At 43.5% G+C, this 16,096-nt stretch overlaps 1 protein-coding gene across 1 annotated transcript; it reads right to left on the bottom strand.

Moving 5' to 3' along the window:
• Nucleotides 1–1,317: 1,317 nt before the first annotated feature.
• Nucleotides 1,318–13,843, bottom strand: SEC13 (SEC13 homolog, nuclear pore and COPII component). The gene is made up of 9 exons (XM_075938731.2): nucleotides 13,458–13,843; nucleotides 10,097–10,141; nucleotides 8,977–9,092; nucleotides 7,155–7,306; nucleotides 5,713–5,846; nucleotides 4,967–5,100; nucleotides 4,261–4,381; nucleotides 2,938–3,084; nucleotides 1,318–2,160 (listed from the first exon to the last, which is right to left on the bottom strand). The coding sequence occupies exons 1-9, from the start codon at nucleotides 13,458–13,460 to the stop codon at nucleotides 2,050–2,052; spliced, it is 963 nt and encodes a 320-aa protein (XP_075794846.1). The 5' UTR covers nucleotides 13,461–13,843; the 3' UTR covers nucleotides 1,318–2,049.
• Nucleotides 13,844–16,096: the final 2,253 nt, after the last annotated feature.

Raw genomic sequence — 16,096 nt, 5'->3', positions numbered from 1 at the left:
CATCAAAAGTCGTCTTATATGCCGGAAAATATGGTACTTTCTTCACCAAAGCCCTATGTTACATTAAGCAAAGACCAGAGAAGATAATAGCAAGGTGAGAGACCCTTTGCTGATAGTTGTACTAGAGCCCTGGTGTCCAACCAGTTCTGAAGCAGTAGCCGCTATAGTGCCTACTGCTGTAGCAAACTAGCCACACTCAACTGGCCAAATAGCCACATGTGGCTAATAGGGATGTTAACGATCATGTAATTGAATAGTCATGTAACTGATTGACATTTTAGCAGTTACATGACTATTTGATAGGCCCAGGGGCAGGGCTGGCAGCCAGTGCAGTCCAGCCCCACTCCTGGGCCCCCTGTTACTCCACACTGCTCCTCTTTGAAGGATGCAGAGTAGCCTCTGTCTGCAGGGAACTTGGACTCCCCTGCCCCTCAGAGACAGGGACTGCTGCTGCAGAGCAGCCTCCGTCTGGGGTGAGGCTCAGGCTCGCCATGAACAGAGGCTGTTCCCGGGGGGATGCAGAGCAGCCTCCCCTGCCCTCTCTCCTCTTGTGCTGTTGCCTCTAACAGAGTCAGGAGTGGGGCTGGAGGGGCAGGAAGGAGAACTAGCTTTTAAGCTGGCTTCCCACAGCACTGACTTCTGCCTACCCCCCTTTGCTGCCTCCATAGGAGAAGAAAGCAGGTCCTGTGGAACTGGCTTGCAAGTAGACTCCCCCTACGTATCAGCTCCAGCCTGCCCCCCTCACCCTCTGCACTGCTGCCTGGATTAACAGATAAGCCTAGCCTTAGCTGTTAATCATTTCCTTGACTATAAGCTAACATGGCTAGGGACTAGCATGTTGGACACCATGGCACCAGCGTGTATGCCAACAGAATAAGTTTCAATCTATTTCATTGCTCAAGGCTTTATCAGAACTGCCACAATCCCCCAGCTATTGCCTACAACCTGTGCCCTCTGACATGTCAGGAAGGGTCTCCGGCAGCCCCCTGATGTCACAGATTTATGTTTCTAGCCATAAAAGGGATGGACAGTATTTGGGAATGAGTAACTGAATGCTGTGGATAGACACTTATGGTAAAGCCACTGCAAAGGAGAAGCTGGGTGGCCTAGTCAAGAGCACTAGGAGAGTTCTGAGACTCAGGAGAGGTAGGTTCTACCCTTTGTTCTGCTACTGGCTTGCTGAATTACCTTAGGGAAACAGAGGTGAAGTGACCTGCCTATCTGTAAAATGGTGACAACTGACCTGCTTTGTAAAGAGCTTTGAGATTTGCAGATGAGAGCTATATATTTCTCAGGATTTACCACAGAACACTAGGGTTGTAACCAAAAGGACTTTATTGCATTTTTTATTGAAATCAAAACACCTGAGGCACAATACATAAGTGTCTAAAAAGAAATAGTTTAAAGTGAATAGCTTAGAAGATTTGGGAATTTTTTTAAATAAGAGCTTTCAACCAAGTTTAAAAGCAAATTGTAAAGCAAAAATACCATTGTACACTCTTTGTGCTTTCCCTCATCCCACCCCCCAGGTTGTTTACTAGATATCAAGATCTGATTCTCTTTATTCTGAAGGACTTTGGCAAGTCTTTAAAGTACCTGACTGGTGAGAGAGCACAGCTCATGCTGAAAGCTCTCCCAACCCCACTCTGAAGGAAAAGAGGTAACCGAGTCTTGGTCACAGCACTTTTCCAATAGAAAAGCCACAGCTCAAATTTCAGCATTTATCAGTAATGTTCTCACTTTAGTCAGCCACAGTCCTCCAGCAAAAAGAACAAGTCAGACTTCACTCTTTCTAATTGAACCTGCTTACACCAGGGAAGGGAAGTTCTGATTATACATCTGAAAGGAATAGCACAGGGTACAGTATTTTGCTGTGCAGTTCAATTTCAGAAAACTGACATTAAGGCTGATCAATACTGCATGTAGCTTTTACCATGGTTATGTGATGGTCTTCAAATTTTCATCTCTCAATGGGCTCTAGAAATGTCATAAAAAATCATGTTAGGTGATTCCTCTCCTTGCATTCCAACGAGGTTGTTATTGAATCAGTCATTGTTCATTCTGCTGCCCCTCTGTAATAGCTGACACAGCTCCTTGGCCCTTATTGACATCACTGATGCACACCCACAGTCCATCTACTGATTCCTTCCATAAAGTGACCTATAAACCAATCAGAAAGGAGAAACATTAGCCTTAGTGAAATACCAATGCTCTACCACTCCCCTCTTCTGGGGTTCACTATACACATTGTCTTTCTCTGCTACACTTTTTCACCCTACTTTCCCCCTACCCCCACATATTGGTAAAATGGCTCCTTAAGTAGTCGCAGGATTACATCCAATGATAAAAGGCTCTTTGTAATGCTCTTAACTCAAAGCAACCAGCATCCTAATTTGTAAGTTTTGACATTTATAACTGCACAAGGAGGGGATGATATCTTACATAAGACACTAACTGAAGTATATGTTGTGTAAGTCTTATTCCACCTGCCATCAACCAATACTGGATTGCAATTTTAAATTATATTGCATCTCACAAAATGCTGCATCATCTTGATAAAGGATTAATTCACAAACTGCAGTGCTAAGTAGGAGAGCAGGAGTTTGGCCTGTCTGATGAAAAGACCAGGAAAGGTACACCTCACCTCAAAGTGAATGAACAATGAAAGAGATTTTATTTTTCAAAATACTCCAAAAATTTATCTCTAGTGTTTTAAAATCAAGTGTTTGTTTCAGTCAGTGAAAGAGCTAAACTTATTTTCAAAGTTACTTAATGTTGAATTAAAGACTAAATCAGAATTCATGTTCTTGATATGGCTCAACTGAAAATTTGGAAAAGTACATAACAGTTCAGAACTTAAGTTAGCATTGTGCTCCGGTGGTTAGTGCTACTAAGAAGAGCCGCATGCAAAAGCAGAGTTCAAGCCACTGCACTCACTTTATTGTCTCCTCCTGACACAGCAAGAATGTTTGCAGTAATAGACCAGCTAACATGCCAGACTACATCATTGAATTTGTGCAGCAATTTTGGTGACCATGAGTTTCCAGAGGCATCATCGCATGTCCAGATGAACACTCTGCCATCCTGGGAAAAAGCAAAACAAGTCTATAAAACCAACAGTGGCACGTGCCAACAATGAAGCAAGAATTTCTGGGTTTTATAGCTGCATTCTGCTCACTCCAAAAAGCAGCTATAACAATTTGTAAGAGTCATGTGCATTTGTTTAAAAATACTATGACAACAACAGTTCTGGACAGGTTTGATATTTTAAGAGGTCTAAATGAAAAGTGAAGAAATATTAGAGAGACACTCGGGTCAGAAAAGTATTATAAAGCGGCCATACTGGGTCAGACCAGCAGATGCCCCAGAGGGAGTGAACAGAACAGGGAATCAAGTAGTTCCTCTCCCATCACCTGTTCCTAGCCTCTGACAGAGGTTAAGGACACCATTCCTACCCATCCTTACTAATAGCCATTGATGGACCTAACCTCCATGAATTATCAAGCTCTTTTTTGAAGCCCATTAAATTCCTGGTCTTCACGACCTCCTCTAGCAAGGAGTTCCACAGACCACCACGTGCTGTGTGGAAAAAAAAAAACTTCCTTTTGTTTTTTTTATATGACATTCATACATTCTCTCCCATGAGATCTGCTCCCTGAGTATTTTGGGTCACATCAGCTGAATTTTCTGCCATAAATACACTCTTGTTATTTTATTCTACCAGTCTTACTAAGCTAACACAGTCACACAAGATCAAGCTGGATTCTTGTCTGACACGTGTAGCAATGAAACAGTTCAATAAATACCAGTTAAATAATCTTTATTACTACTGAGGATAGTGGAACCTGAAAGGAGGGCTGGATCATCAAATCACAGGTTGTGTTTGCAGGACAAGCATTATCAGAAAAAGTTATCTGTGAAATGGGCAAGTTTGATTTCAAGTCATTAAAAGCTTTACAGCTTAGAACCATATTTCATGATGGGACTTCTATATCTACTTTATCAAATGGCTCTCTTTGCTGCACTGATCTACTCCTTCGCTCTTGTCGAATATTATGTCTCTCTCAGCTTTTAAGCTCTGCAGAAATTTATGAAGCGAAGTAGTAGAAGCCTACGACAGCCAAGTATAGATGGGACACAGTAATCTAGAATAGTGGATTGGCAAAATGACTTTTTCGTCTTATACTTGATTACCTTTCATTCTGCACAGCAATCTTAAAATGGGGGGGGCACTGTCCAGCATGTTTCTCAGAGTCTTACCTGTGAACAGCTGGCAATGGTACTCGTTGGCAAACCTATGGAGGGAGCCCAAGCTACATCTCGGACCCAGTCGCTATGAGCCTCCAGCTTCTGTTCTTCCTTCCACTGGCCATCTTCCTCTCTGAAGGGATTGTAAAACATATTCATGCAAAGAGGAGCAGCAGCAACAACCCCAGCCTCTCTGCTGCTGCCTGCCATCTCCCACTTTGGTAAGTATTATTTTATAATGCAATCTGTATTCCTGAAAGGGTGTCTGATTTATCCATCATTCTGGCAACACAAACATCCCCTTCTCACCCTCAGGATAACACAGGCCTGACTTAGAGAGAGTTGCTTTACGGACAAGAAGATAATTCTGTTTCCATGGTCTGTTCAGTTCTTGGCTCAGTCGGAATTATATTCCAACAATTTTGGGCACAGCCAGTGAAAAATAAGTTAAAAAAATAAGAATATTTACTTTTCACTATACAAAAGCGAAGCTGGATTGTGATGAGTATTAATCAGCATAATAATGCAATAAAATGCCAAAGTCACGGAACCTTTAAGAGAAAAGCTTTTAAAGCATGGAAGGCAACATGGAATTGCTTAAAATATTTAAGATACCAACAATGGCATATAAAGACTATTGGGGGATTGGCAAAGAAGCTTCCCTTTTGTAGGAAGAGGAAAGAAACCAAGTTTCTTATTCAGACAGTGGGATGCTTACTTCCAAATCTTGACAAGGTTGTCACAGCCACCCGAAGCAAATCTTTTGATGTAGTTTGGTTTTTGGCCAGATGGCTGGTCTATAAGGCTTCCCGGTACAACTGCAGGGGCCCAGCTAACAGCATTACAGCCAATCTATGCAAGGACAGAATATCAATGTTAGATTTCTTACCCTTTAAAAAAAGATGCTCAGGATACAAAAGATACCATCTCTACTTTCCATACTGCTTCAAGGAAGCAAGCATACAGGGATAACTCCTGACTTTATTGCCTATACAATGCTGTATTGACACCTGATGATCAAGCAGACCAGATATGGTCTAGCATCAAACAGAACTGTTACTGAGATGGCTCAAGAAGGTGAAGGAAAAAAAGTGGTTTAGTGCACAAAACTACACCTTTCACATTCAAGTGGCTGAATAAACCAAGACAAGGTAAAGCTGGATAGCACTGCTGCTTTAAAGGACTATTGTTCAAGGCAGTGATTGAAGTCACAGGGAAGAGCTGGTCCTTCAATCCTATCTCATTTCCACTTTAGCTTACTGTCCACAATGTACAATAGCTTCACGCTTATTTGACTTTAAACAAAGATGCTGTCATGTTTCATCTTGAGAAGCTTCCCCTCCTTACGCAGTGTGGTCATTACACTTTTTTCCATCTGGACTTAAGACTGTAAGCTCTTTGGGGCAGCAATTGTGTGCCTATAGAGCAATATGCATGCTCACGAAGCTATGGAAATACACTTACAGTATGTGCATTGCTGATCTTTTTGACTTCCCACTGCCCATCGCCTGTGTAGCTCAACAAGGAAATGGCCCCATCAGAGCTCCCGCAGGCCAGGATCAAGCCATAGTCATGTGGTGCCCAGCAGACTGAATTCACTGTCAGAAACATTGAAGAATGGATTACTATCTCGTGACTGACTGGTATGATGCTTTGGAAGCCAAAGGTAAGGCACTGAGATTAAGTTAGTTACCTTTTTAATCAGTTTAAGGGTCCTTATTGCAGATAAAAATGCTGCCAGTATTTGTTAAGCATAGTATGAAAAACCCGCAGACCACAAACCCCAGAACACAGCCAGGAGCTGAGTTTTAGGCATCAATATCAGATGCAAACAAATGGAACAGCTATTTTGCTTTTAGCTTTATTCATTTTGCCAGGCTAGTACTTAATGAGAGCACAGTGTACCCCAGGTGTAATTATGGCGTTCAGGTTCCAAAACCTGTTCCTTCCTGCCAAGAATGAGAGTGATGCAGAGACTAGGAGAGAAGAATGCTTGCGAGATCCTGGCCAGCACATAATGCTCCATTGTGGCAGGGGTTCACACACTTCTTGTGATGATCCCTTGAGGGAGGTGATGGATTGTGAGCCCAAAGATCTCTTTAACCAAAACCACCGCTAACACCACAAAATACATTTATTTATAGTTTTTGTAAGTTTACAGTAATTCTGCTACTGAGCTGGAATCTTAAACTGTTAATGCAGGATTCCTTCAGGCTCAGCCTCAGATGCAAGTACCTCAGGTTACCAACATGCACATCAGTTGGCTTGACAAAAAAAGGGACATACTGAAAACCTGATACTGTAGTCTTTACTCAGGCTAAACCTGATTGGGCACAAAACCTTTTCTACTCTTCCTCTGGAAGCTGAGTACAGATACCCAGAGCATTGAGGGCTTTTTGAAAAGGGAGGTTGATGATTCAGTTCAGATCCATAAGGGCCTGCCACCCTCAGAGAACACCTTCTGCATAAAAAAAGCACCATAAACCAACCCCAGTTAGCCTGAAAGCATTCCTGCTATAGTTACCATGTACCATTATGTTTGTCATGTTCTGTATTATACTCATCTAGCAAGATCTGATGGTAGGCTTGGTAAGCTGGGGATTAGTTTGTGTGACATCTCATAGCATACAGTACATCCATATAATGAACTATCAAGCCAGAGATTGACCACATAGAAAAGGAAGCACTATATTGTATAATTGTCAGTCTAAGATGGTATTTTATGAAATGGTCCTTTTTTTCTTATTTACTAAAAATGACGTTAACATTTTAAACCCTAGTCACCTTCCAACACCCAAGACTGTCAAAGAACATACACGTTGTTATATGACAGATGAACAAAAAAAGATTTGTTCACATAAAACGATCCCCTCTGCCCATTTGCAGGGCTAGAACACTCCACATACCTGAGGAGTCATGCCCAGTGTACTCATATGTTTTTTCCCAAGTGGCATTTTCTTCCTTCCAGACAATAACTTTCCTGTCATAGGAACAGGAGGCCAGAATATTTCCATACATAGGGTGAGCCCAAGCGACCTGCCACACAGGACCTTCATGGCTAAAAGAAACAACATGAGTTGAGAGAGAGAGAGAGTGCACGTCCTTTGAAGAAAAGAAACTACTTTCAATCTTGCCTGTTTAACAGCAGGCAAATCACAAAGTAATTTTTTTCATAAGTAGTGACCACCTGAGACCTTCATAGTGTCACAAGGAGAGTGGGAAAACAACGAAGGGAGCAACTTGGACTTACTGCTTAAGATGAAATCTGAAATATTCATTCATACACCAGCTACTAAGAACACATTTATTTCTAGAATACCTGAGATAAAGGTTTCATTGTTTTAAAAAGCAGCAAGTTATTTTTACCTTGGTTTCTTTCCTCACTCTCAGTAATTCAAGGAGGCTACGTTTACACTGGCATGATTTTCCGTTAAAAGCATTTCCAGAAAAATCGCGTCTAGATTGGCAGGACGCTTTTCCGCAAAAGCACTTTTTGCGGAAAAGCATCCATGGCCAATCTAGACGCGGTTTTCTGCAAAAAAGCCCCGATTGCCATTTTCACGATCGGGGCTTTTTTGCGGAAAACAGTACTATGCTGTTTACACTGGCCCTCTTGCGCAAATGATTTGCGCAAGAGGGCTTTTGCCCAAACGGGAGCAGCACAGTATTTCTGCAAGAACACAGACGATCTTACATGAGATCGTCAGTGTTCTTGCAGAAATTCAAACGGCCAGTGTAGACAGCTGGCAAGTTTTTCCGCAAAATCAGATGATTTTGCGGAAAAACTTGGCAGTCTAGACACAGCCAGAAAGTTTAAGACAGAGTAATTACTTCCAAGGGGGAATTTATGGTGTAGACTGCATAGGGCGGGTATGAATTATTATGCACAATTTTTTTTTAAAGACCTTATCAGTAAAATAAAAAATTAGCAAATTAAAGTTAGCTTAAGTTTGGTTAAAGAAATACGGGCTGTAAAGAAAACCCGAACTAGCAAGTAAAAGAAAGGCCTTGAAAGAAATTAGTTATAAGCCCAGAAGCAAACACAGAGGAGGTCTTGTTCAAAGAATAACACATGAAATAAGGCCTCTAGCAGATAGGACTGACTGTGCAATAAGACAAAGAGAATCTGTCTTAAAAATAGAGTCAACACGGACTCTCTTATCCCACATACAAGTTTTATCTAAAAAAATTAGAGCCTGTATGACCCCAGCTGAAAAGGAGAAAAACAAAACAAAATGTTGGTCAGCAAGGAGGGAGAAGTAGTACAGAGAAAAGGGGGCTGTAAATCTTACCTACAATAAAACTGAAAATAAGGGTGAACTATTTCAAACTGGTTTTTAGCTGCAGACAGTTATAGGCATTGACATCTAGTTTTTTGGAGGGTATTAAAAAAAATAAAGGGTTCAATACCTGCCTAACCATGCTGGAGATAACCCAGTGGGACTGAGACCTATATTGGTTTAGCCCTTTTGTAAGAATTTTGATCAAAGGCTGATAAATGTTCTTTACTGTTTGGATGTAGTAAGTTACTTATTATTTACACTGATTAGGCATATTTATAGCAACAATATAAATACCAGTCAGTCGTTTGATTTAATAAAGGAATTTATGGTTAATTAGTATTGTAATATCCTGCAAAAATAATTCCAGAACTATCACACCAGACAATGTCATACCAATAATTCATTAATTAGTTAATGGCCATTCTTTTTCATTTTATGTACTCACCCTCTCAGGTCAGCTATGAGGATCTGCCCTCCATTCCTTACATCAAAGATTTTTACAGATCTGTCAGAGGAGCAGGTTGCTAATCGAGTACCATAATAATCCATTTGAGCATCATGCTGAAAGGTAATGGAGACTTCTGTTAACATATTTATTAACACAGCAAGAGTATGCATATGATGGATTTTGTGCTTTACAAGTAGCTGTAAGAATTGAGGACCACTGATCAAGTCAAAGAACAGGAGGACAAAAAAGCTACATAGCTTATATATTATTGTATTCACATACAACATTTCATTCTCCAGAGATACTTTTCTTGCACTGTCTAGTCAAGAATTACTTTTAATATCTGTCTTTTAATAGCTATTTCATATTTCTCTGACAGGTATATCACCCCACTACAGTAAAAATAAATAGTGCCTAAAAGTTAGAGCAATGGATAGAAAGATGGTACTCTGAGGCTCCATTCTCTGCCACTGATGCTGTAGCCCTGTGCAAAGCTACTTAATTGCCCCATTCTTAGCTTCCCTCTTTATAAAATAATATTTTTTTTAAATGCTGGCCTACCATACCCATGTACTCAGGCTTCATTAATCAATGTTTGTAAGTCACTTTGACATCCTTCCATATAAAGCACCAAGGAAGCGTACTTACTGAGAGAAGATGCTGTTCTTTGGGGTGGAAGACTCACATGCTGAAGTGTTATATTCCTTTTCTAAGTATACATGCACACACTACTCTCTCAATTTCATTCTTCTGTGTTCTCCAAGCAACAGCCTACGTTCTTAGGGGTTTTTTTGTTTATTTGTTTCACAGTAGCAAGTCCCAGACATCAGAATGAGAGCTCTAAATTGTTTCTCCTTCAGCCAACTCCAAACTGAGTCTTTTGCTTTCTTCCACCCAGAGCTGTAACATCCCCATACCTCCTTGTGCCTACCACCTACACACACAAGCTGTAACTAGAAGGTGCTGTATAGATAAACTCATTGAAGTAATCGGAATTGCACAGGTAACTGACAGCTGAATTTTCCCCATTACCACAATTTAAAAAAAAAATCAAAATAATTTTTCTTCAGTAAAGCAAAACTCTCAGCTTTTTTTTTTTTTTTAAATAAATACTTACAATCATATCTTCATGAGAAGTGTCCACAGTGTTAATTACTGATACCTGAGGGGGAAAAAAAATCACTTACATTTAGTACAAATGCCAACAGGGAGACTGAAACTGAAGTTTACTCAGAGACTATTTTATATTAAAATACTCAGGTAAGATGTTTTCCTCTAAGCTACACTAAGGATGTAACCCATTTCCATTCAATAAAAACTTCATCTCAGGTCAATCTTAGTTTACCTTTGCAATGTTATATTTAAGGTGGAGAAAGTACCTTTGCTTTCGTTCTGGGTTTTGGTAAGTGTGAATTTAACAGTGGCTTGCCCTCCATGGAAAATAATATCCTTTTTATTTATGGACACGATAGAGCCCAGGCTGTGGCAATGCAAGCTTCCCCACATTACCTTACCAATTCTTTGTGTCTCTGTCCTGGTCTAGAAGGGGAGGAAAGACAGTTTGATCTCCCTGACTAGTGTTTGCTGAGGCTATGAACAAGCGTGTCTCAGTGCCAAGAATTTGGAAACTGGACTGAAACCAAACTCATTTCACAGGAGCCACCTGTACAGCCATCTGTAGCCAGACACACCAACCCCCCATATCATCCATCTTATTTGCCTCTCTGAAGCATACAGGGCAGAGAAGGAGCAGTAAAATCAGCATAGTCTATGCTGGCTCATCTGATCCTGAGAAGCTGAAAAAACAGATATGTGGAGAGAGAGAGCAATTAAGTCAATAAGCTGGCCTCGAGGCTGCGAGAACTGCCCCAGCTGGCACCCATGTTGATTCGAACACACACACAGTCCCTGGGAGAGGAATTTCCCACTGAGAAAAGAATCCCCCAGTAATTCCAATTTAGTTATCTCTCTTACAAGTGTAAATTAAGTTCACAACTCCCTTGTAAGAATTGGTCTCACAAAAGGGAGACCAGCACTATTTGGCATCACAGATAAAAAAAGAGAAATACGTGACCCAAAATGGGTATAAAAGATGGGTTCAGCACACACTCACTTTGAGTGTCATTCTACCCTCTACCTGCTGGTCAGGTTAGGTGTTTGACCTCCCGAGGTTCTATAGGGACGCCCACCTCGTATTTTCATCTTTCCTAGGAATTGAGGGACCGGCCCTGGCCTGACATGCTGGAGTCGAGACGCACAGAAGGGGGTAAAAATTGTACCTGGATGTGGTCCTCTGTCTTAAGTGTACACATAGAAAGAGTAAGCTGTTACTTGGTACCATTATTTCTATTTTTCTATCTATCTTCTTTGTAACCATTTTTAAGATCTATATTTTGCTAGCAGTTAAGAAATAGAACAATAGCCATTGCAACCATATGATTTATAAGCTTCCTCAATAAACCTGTAACTGTTTAAGCTTTAACCTGACTCCTTCAGTTGCTGTAACAGAACCAAGCACAATTTAAAAGAACTTCAGCCGGTCTAAAGGGACAGTTATAGGAAGAGCTTGGGCGTTTGGATCTGTGTCACTCCCAGGTGACAGGGTCCACTGGGGCACTTCTCAGCCTTTCCTGGGCTGCCCGCTGTGAAGGAACTTCCCCCCTCTCCCGTGTTCTAGCAGCTAAAATCTGAAGTGTAATAAGCTCTTCCTACACACTGGGACGTCTGTTAGCCTGTTTGGCTACCCTCTGCAACGGGACCTCGGTCCTAGCAGTAAAGTCACGGACGTTAAACTCTCGGGGCTCCTTTCAGCCTTCTGGGCTGCCCGCTGCGACGAGACTTCGTGTCTTAGCAGCTAAAGACTTAGGAGACACACCCACACACACTGCCCTGACCGTCTGCTGACACCATCAGAGCCCAGTGATTTCAGCTCCTTAGTCAGACTGGACAGTGTAGCAATGCTGAAGTAAAGGTCATCCCTTGAAACACTCAGTATCCCTAATATATGTTGAGGATGAAGGACAAAAGGATACCTTCACCAGACATTCAAAATCCGGGACTTCCTCCACATTCTGACTTCATTTACCTGGCACTGCTCACTTCAAAATGCCAGTGTCCTGTTTTGGTTGGCAGGGTCTGCTTTTTGTATCTATTCTGCATCTTGCTAACAGTCCCTTTGTGAGAAAGCAACAAGACCACTAGGCAGCATCTAAAATAAGTTACCAGAGCTCCAGAATTTTCACTCCAGTTTAGACAAACAGGCCATAAATAAATCACTTCACTGCTCAGTACTTACCTGTAAAGTACCTCCAATCTGTGAAACAGGGATAAGGATACCAAACATCCCTAGGATGTAGAGTGCTATATAAAAGCATGTCTACAGCTGTAATGTTTCAGTGAAGACATGATTATTCCAATAGGCAAGATGCTACTATCGATGGAGTTTATCCACCTCAGGCTGTGGCTAGACTGCAGGGTTTTTTCGAAAAAAGTAGCCTTTTTTTGAAAAAACTTCACCTGCGTCTAGACTACAGCCACATTCTTTCGAAATTAAATCGAAAGAACGTGGCTTTTCTTTCGATGGGGGTAATCCTCATTTCATGAGGTATAATGCCTTTTTTCGAAAGTGTTTTTTCGAAAAAAGGTGTTCTTGAATGCAAACAGGGTTTTTGAGAAACAGAGCATCCAGACTGCTTGAGTGCTCTCTTTCGAAAAAGTGGCTCACTTTTTCGAAAGAAGAGGTTGCAGTCTAGACGCTCTCTTTCGAAAGAGGCTTTTTCGAAAGATTCTTTCGAAAACGTCTCTTTTGAAAGAGGCGTGAAGTCTAGACGTAGCCTCAGTGCTAGGCAGTAGCTATGTCATTGGGAGAAGCCCTCCTGTCAATAGAGTGCTGGCTACACAGGGGGGTTGGGTCAGTATAACAACCTCATTCAGGTTGGACTTTCCACCCCTTAAGCAACTTAATTATAATCAATATGAGTTGATAATGCAGCGCAAGCCCTAGGTGTACAGCAGGCAGTATCCATATCAAGGAAAGCCCAGCGTGGTGGTTAAAGTTCACGGATCTTCTAAGTAGGCACTAGCCTGTGGTGCAGCCCAAAGCTGCAGCTGGGGCTACGCTCCTGCTGCCTCTTCTAAGATGTGTTTGTCCATCTCCAGCCTACACTCTACTCCCCCCCCCCCCCCCGCTTTTTTATTAGCGGCCGATCACACGGGGGATGCCCAGGAGCACGGGGCTTGGAGCCCTCACCTGGCCAGGGCCCTGCCGCGGGAAGCTCGCGAGCCTACCACAGGCCGGGAAGTGAGGGGCCCGCCCGCCCTCCGGGTCAGCGAGAAAGCGGCGAGACCCCCCAGGGAGGGCGGCGAGAAAGGCCCGTCCCGGGGGGGGGGGGCAAGGCAGGGGCTTGGAAGGAACCTGATCGCGCCTCTGAGACGCTGTGTCCCTCCCCGGTGGGAAGGAGCCGCTCGCGGGGCCTTACCATGGCGGCGGCGGGGCGGGCCGGGCTCGTGCGGCTGCTACCGGCGGCTCAGACGTGGCAAGTCCCGGCCGGGCTCGCGGTGCGGCGATGAAATCGCCCCGGTTGGGAACATGCGCCCCACGCTCTTCTTCCCGTCACGCCAAAGTTCCGCCCGCCGCTCGGGCCCAGCTCCCCGCCCAGAGCCGCCTCAGGCCCCGCGCCGCTCAGCCTGTGCTGCTGCCCAGCCCCCGCGGCGAGCTGCGCTGCTCCGGCCTGCCCTGCTTCTTCGCGGCGGGCCCTGTGGGTGCCCCAGCACTGCGCATCCAAATACCTAAGGTGGAGCACCCACAGGGCCGCCGCTATCAAAGAACTGCAGTTACTGCAGAGGGTGCGTGACCCTCTCTTCTCTCCAGCCTGGCGAGCATTCACCTCTCTCAGATGAAGTGATGAAACAAAAGGAAGGGGAGTTTTACTTACTCCCTAAAACGTCAGTCACAACGGCTCTAAACTTCCCCTGGACCCCATAGACTATCGCAGTGTTTCTCAAACTGTGCTCCACGGAGCCCCAGGGCTCCTCAAGACATCTCCAGGGTCTCCCCGAGGTTGGCAAACTGGAAACAGGGATAGGTACAACACAGAATCAGTGGGCTGCTGGGGCTCCGCATACATTTTTACACATGTAAAGGGATCCGGAGCCCAAAAAGTTTGAGAACCACGGACCATAGTGTCTCCTGCTGCTAGATTTCCCACTTTCCCCAGATTAAGGGATTGCCTTCCAAATCACCCAGGCTACAGAAGCCAAAAAAACCCAAACAAAACCAGGCTCCCCAGGTAATACCTAGATGTAGGGTTGCCAGGTGTCCGGTATTCTACCAGACAGTCTGGTATTTGCACTCTTTGTCCGGTAAAAAAAATCAGATTCTCTGATTTTTCCAGCTGCGCACCGGACGGAAGCCTGGCAGGGGCGGGGGGAGCGGCTGGAAAGTGGGGCCACGATCAGCGGTAGGAGCCTGTGATTGCGCAGAAGTCTGGAAGGGGCAGGGTGTGTGGCTGGGACTCCCAGCCACTCCCCCCGCCCCTGCCAGGCTTCTGCACAATCACAGGGGCCCAACGCCCATGGTGGCCCCGCCTCCTAGCCTGGGAGTCCCAGCTAGGAGGCAGGACAGTGATCACCCCTCTGGGCACTTCAGAAGCCTAGCCAGGACGGGGGGAGTGGCTGGGACTTTGAAGTAGGAATAAGATCCTCCGGAAAAGGGCTTTTTTTCCGGAGGATCGGGGCCAGTGTAGACGCTCTTTTCCGGCTTTTCTAAAAGCCGGAAAAAAGCGGCGGACATTTTTATTTAAATACTGCGGGGGATATTTAAATCCCCCGCGCATTTCCCTATTGCGATTTCAAAAATTACCATGCCCCTTCCGGAAAAGGGGCCAATGTAGACGTAGCCTAGGAGGTTAGAGCTGGCATTAACAGGTGAGTAATACACAGAATAGTGCACAGGGTACAACCATGTTGTTAAATAGGCCAAAATTTCAACTGAAACAGCCTCAAACTTGGTGGAAGTTAACATCTGGTTAAAACTATCGTGGTTTGGGACTATCTTTGTAATCATCTGAACCAAAACCCCAGTTCCAAACACTGCTAAACTTTGGCCAGCACGCACTAGTCTTTCTAATACTACTGGTTGAGAGCCATGGCTATGGTATTGGGGTTACACCAAGGAAAACAGACCCCTGACTTCCAATTTTGCAAATAACTATTAAAAGTATCTTCCAGTTGTTAGGAAACCATTGTTAGTATCTAAAAGGTTAGTCTGTCAAAACTGCTACCTGTAATGAATGTTCCAGTCCTGTAATGAGCTTCTATGCAGCCACATAGAGCTCATAGCTGGAGTAGAGTTTATGGGAGGAAAAGTCTCCTGGATTCTAAATACACTTAGGCTACGTTTAGACTGTCATGATTTTCCGCAAATGCTTTTGACGGAAAAGTTTTCCGTTTAAAGCATTTGCGGAAAAGAGTGTCTAAATTGGCACAGACACTTTTCCGCAAAAGCACTTTTTGTGGAAAAGCGTCCGTGCCAATCTAGACGCGCTTTTCCGCAGAAAAAGCCCCTATTGCCATTTTCGCGATCGGGGCTTTTTTGCACAAAACAAATGTGAGCTGTCTACACTGGCCCTTTTGCGCCAAAGCTTTGCACAAAAGGACTTTTGCCTGAACGGGAGCAGCATAGTATTTCTGCAAGAAGCACTGATTTCAGACAGTAGGAAGTCAGTGTTCTTGCGGAAATTCAAGCGGCCACTTTAGACAGCTGGCAAGTTTTTCCACAAAAGCAGCTGATTTTGGGAAAAAACTTGCAAGTCTAGACGCAGCCTTAAAGTCTGCTGGTCCCTAAACAAGAGTTTTGCCTTTTTGCATCTCAAACCAATCAATAAAAGGAATTTCTGTGGCCATTGTGTACAGAATAATTGCATATGTGAAACCCTAGATGGCCACAGACTTGTTATGGTATAACAACAACATTTTAATCATAATCTGTAACTTCAAAAGGCTCAAAGTAATAAAAAGGAGGGCAATAATATATAACAACTTCCCTTGTAAAAAATGTTACTGAATATCTAATGCCAAAAATATATACATAAGAGAAGAAATAACTGTAGAGGAAAGT

This window comes from Pelodiscus sinensis, chromosome 11, assembly GCF_052426305.1.
Source record: "Pelodiscus sinensis isolate ZL-2025 chromosome 11, ASM5242630v1, whole genome shotgun sequence".
NCBI lineage: Eukaryota > Metazoa > Chordata > Testudines > Trionychidae > Pelodiscus > Pelodiscus sinensis.
This window is presented reverse-complemented; position numbering and strand designations above follow the sequence as displayed.

Excerpts from the sequence above, each read along its gene's own strand:
- SEC13 (XM_075938731.2), bottom strand. Across the intron at positions 9,093-10,096 it reads CTTCTCATGAAGATATGATT|CATGATGCTCAAATGGATTA; the intron begins GTAAGTATTTAT and ends ATTACCTTTCAG. Across the intron at positions 5,847-7,154 it reads CACTGGGCATGACTCCTCAG|TGAATTCAGTCTGCTGGGCA; the intron begins GTATGTGGAGTG and ends TGTTTCTGACAG.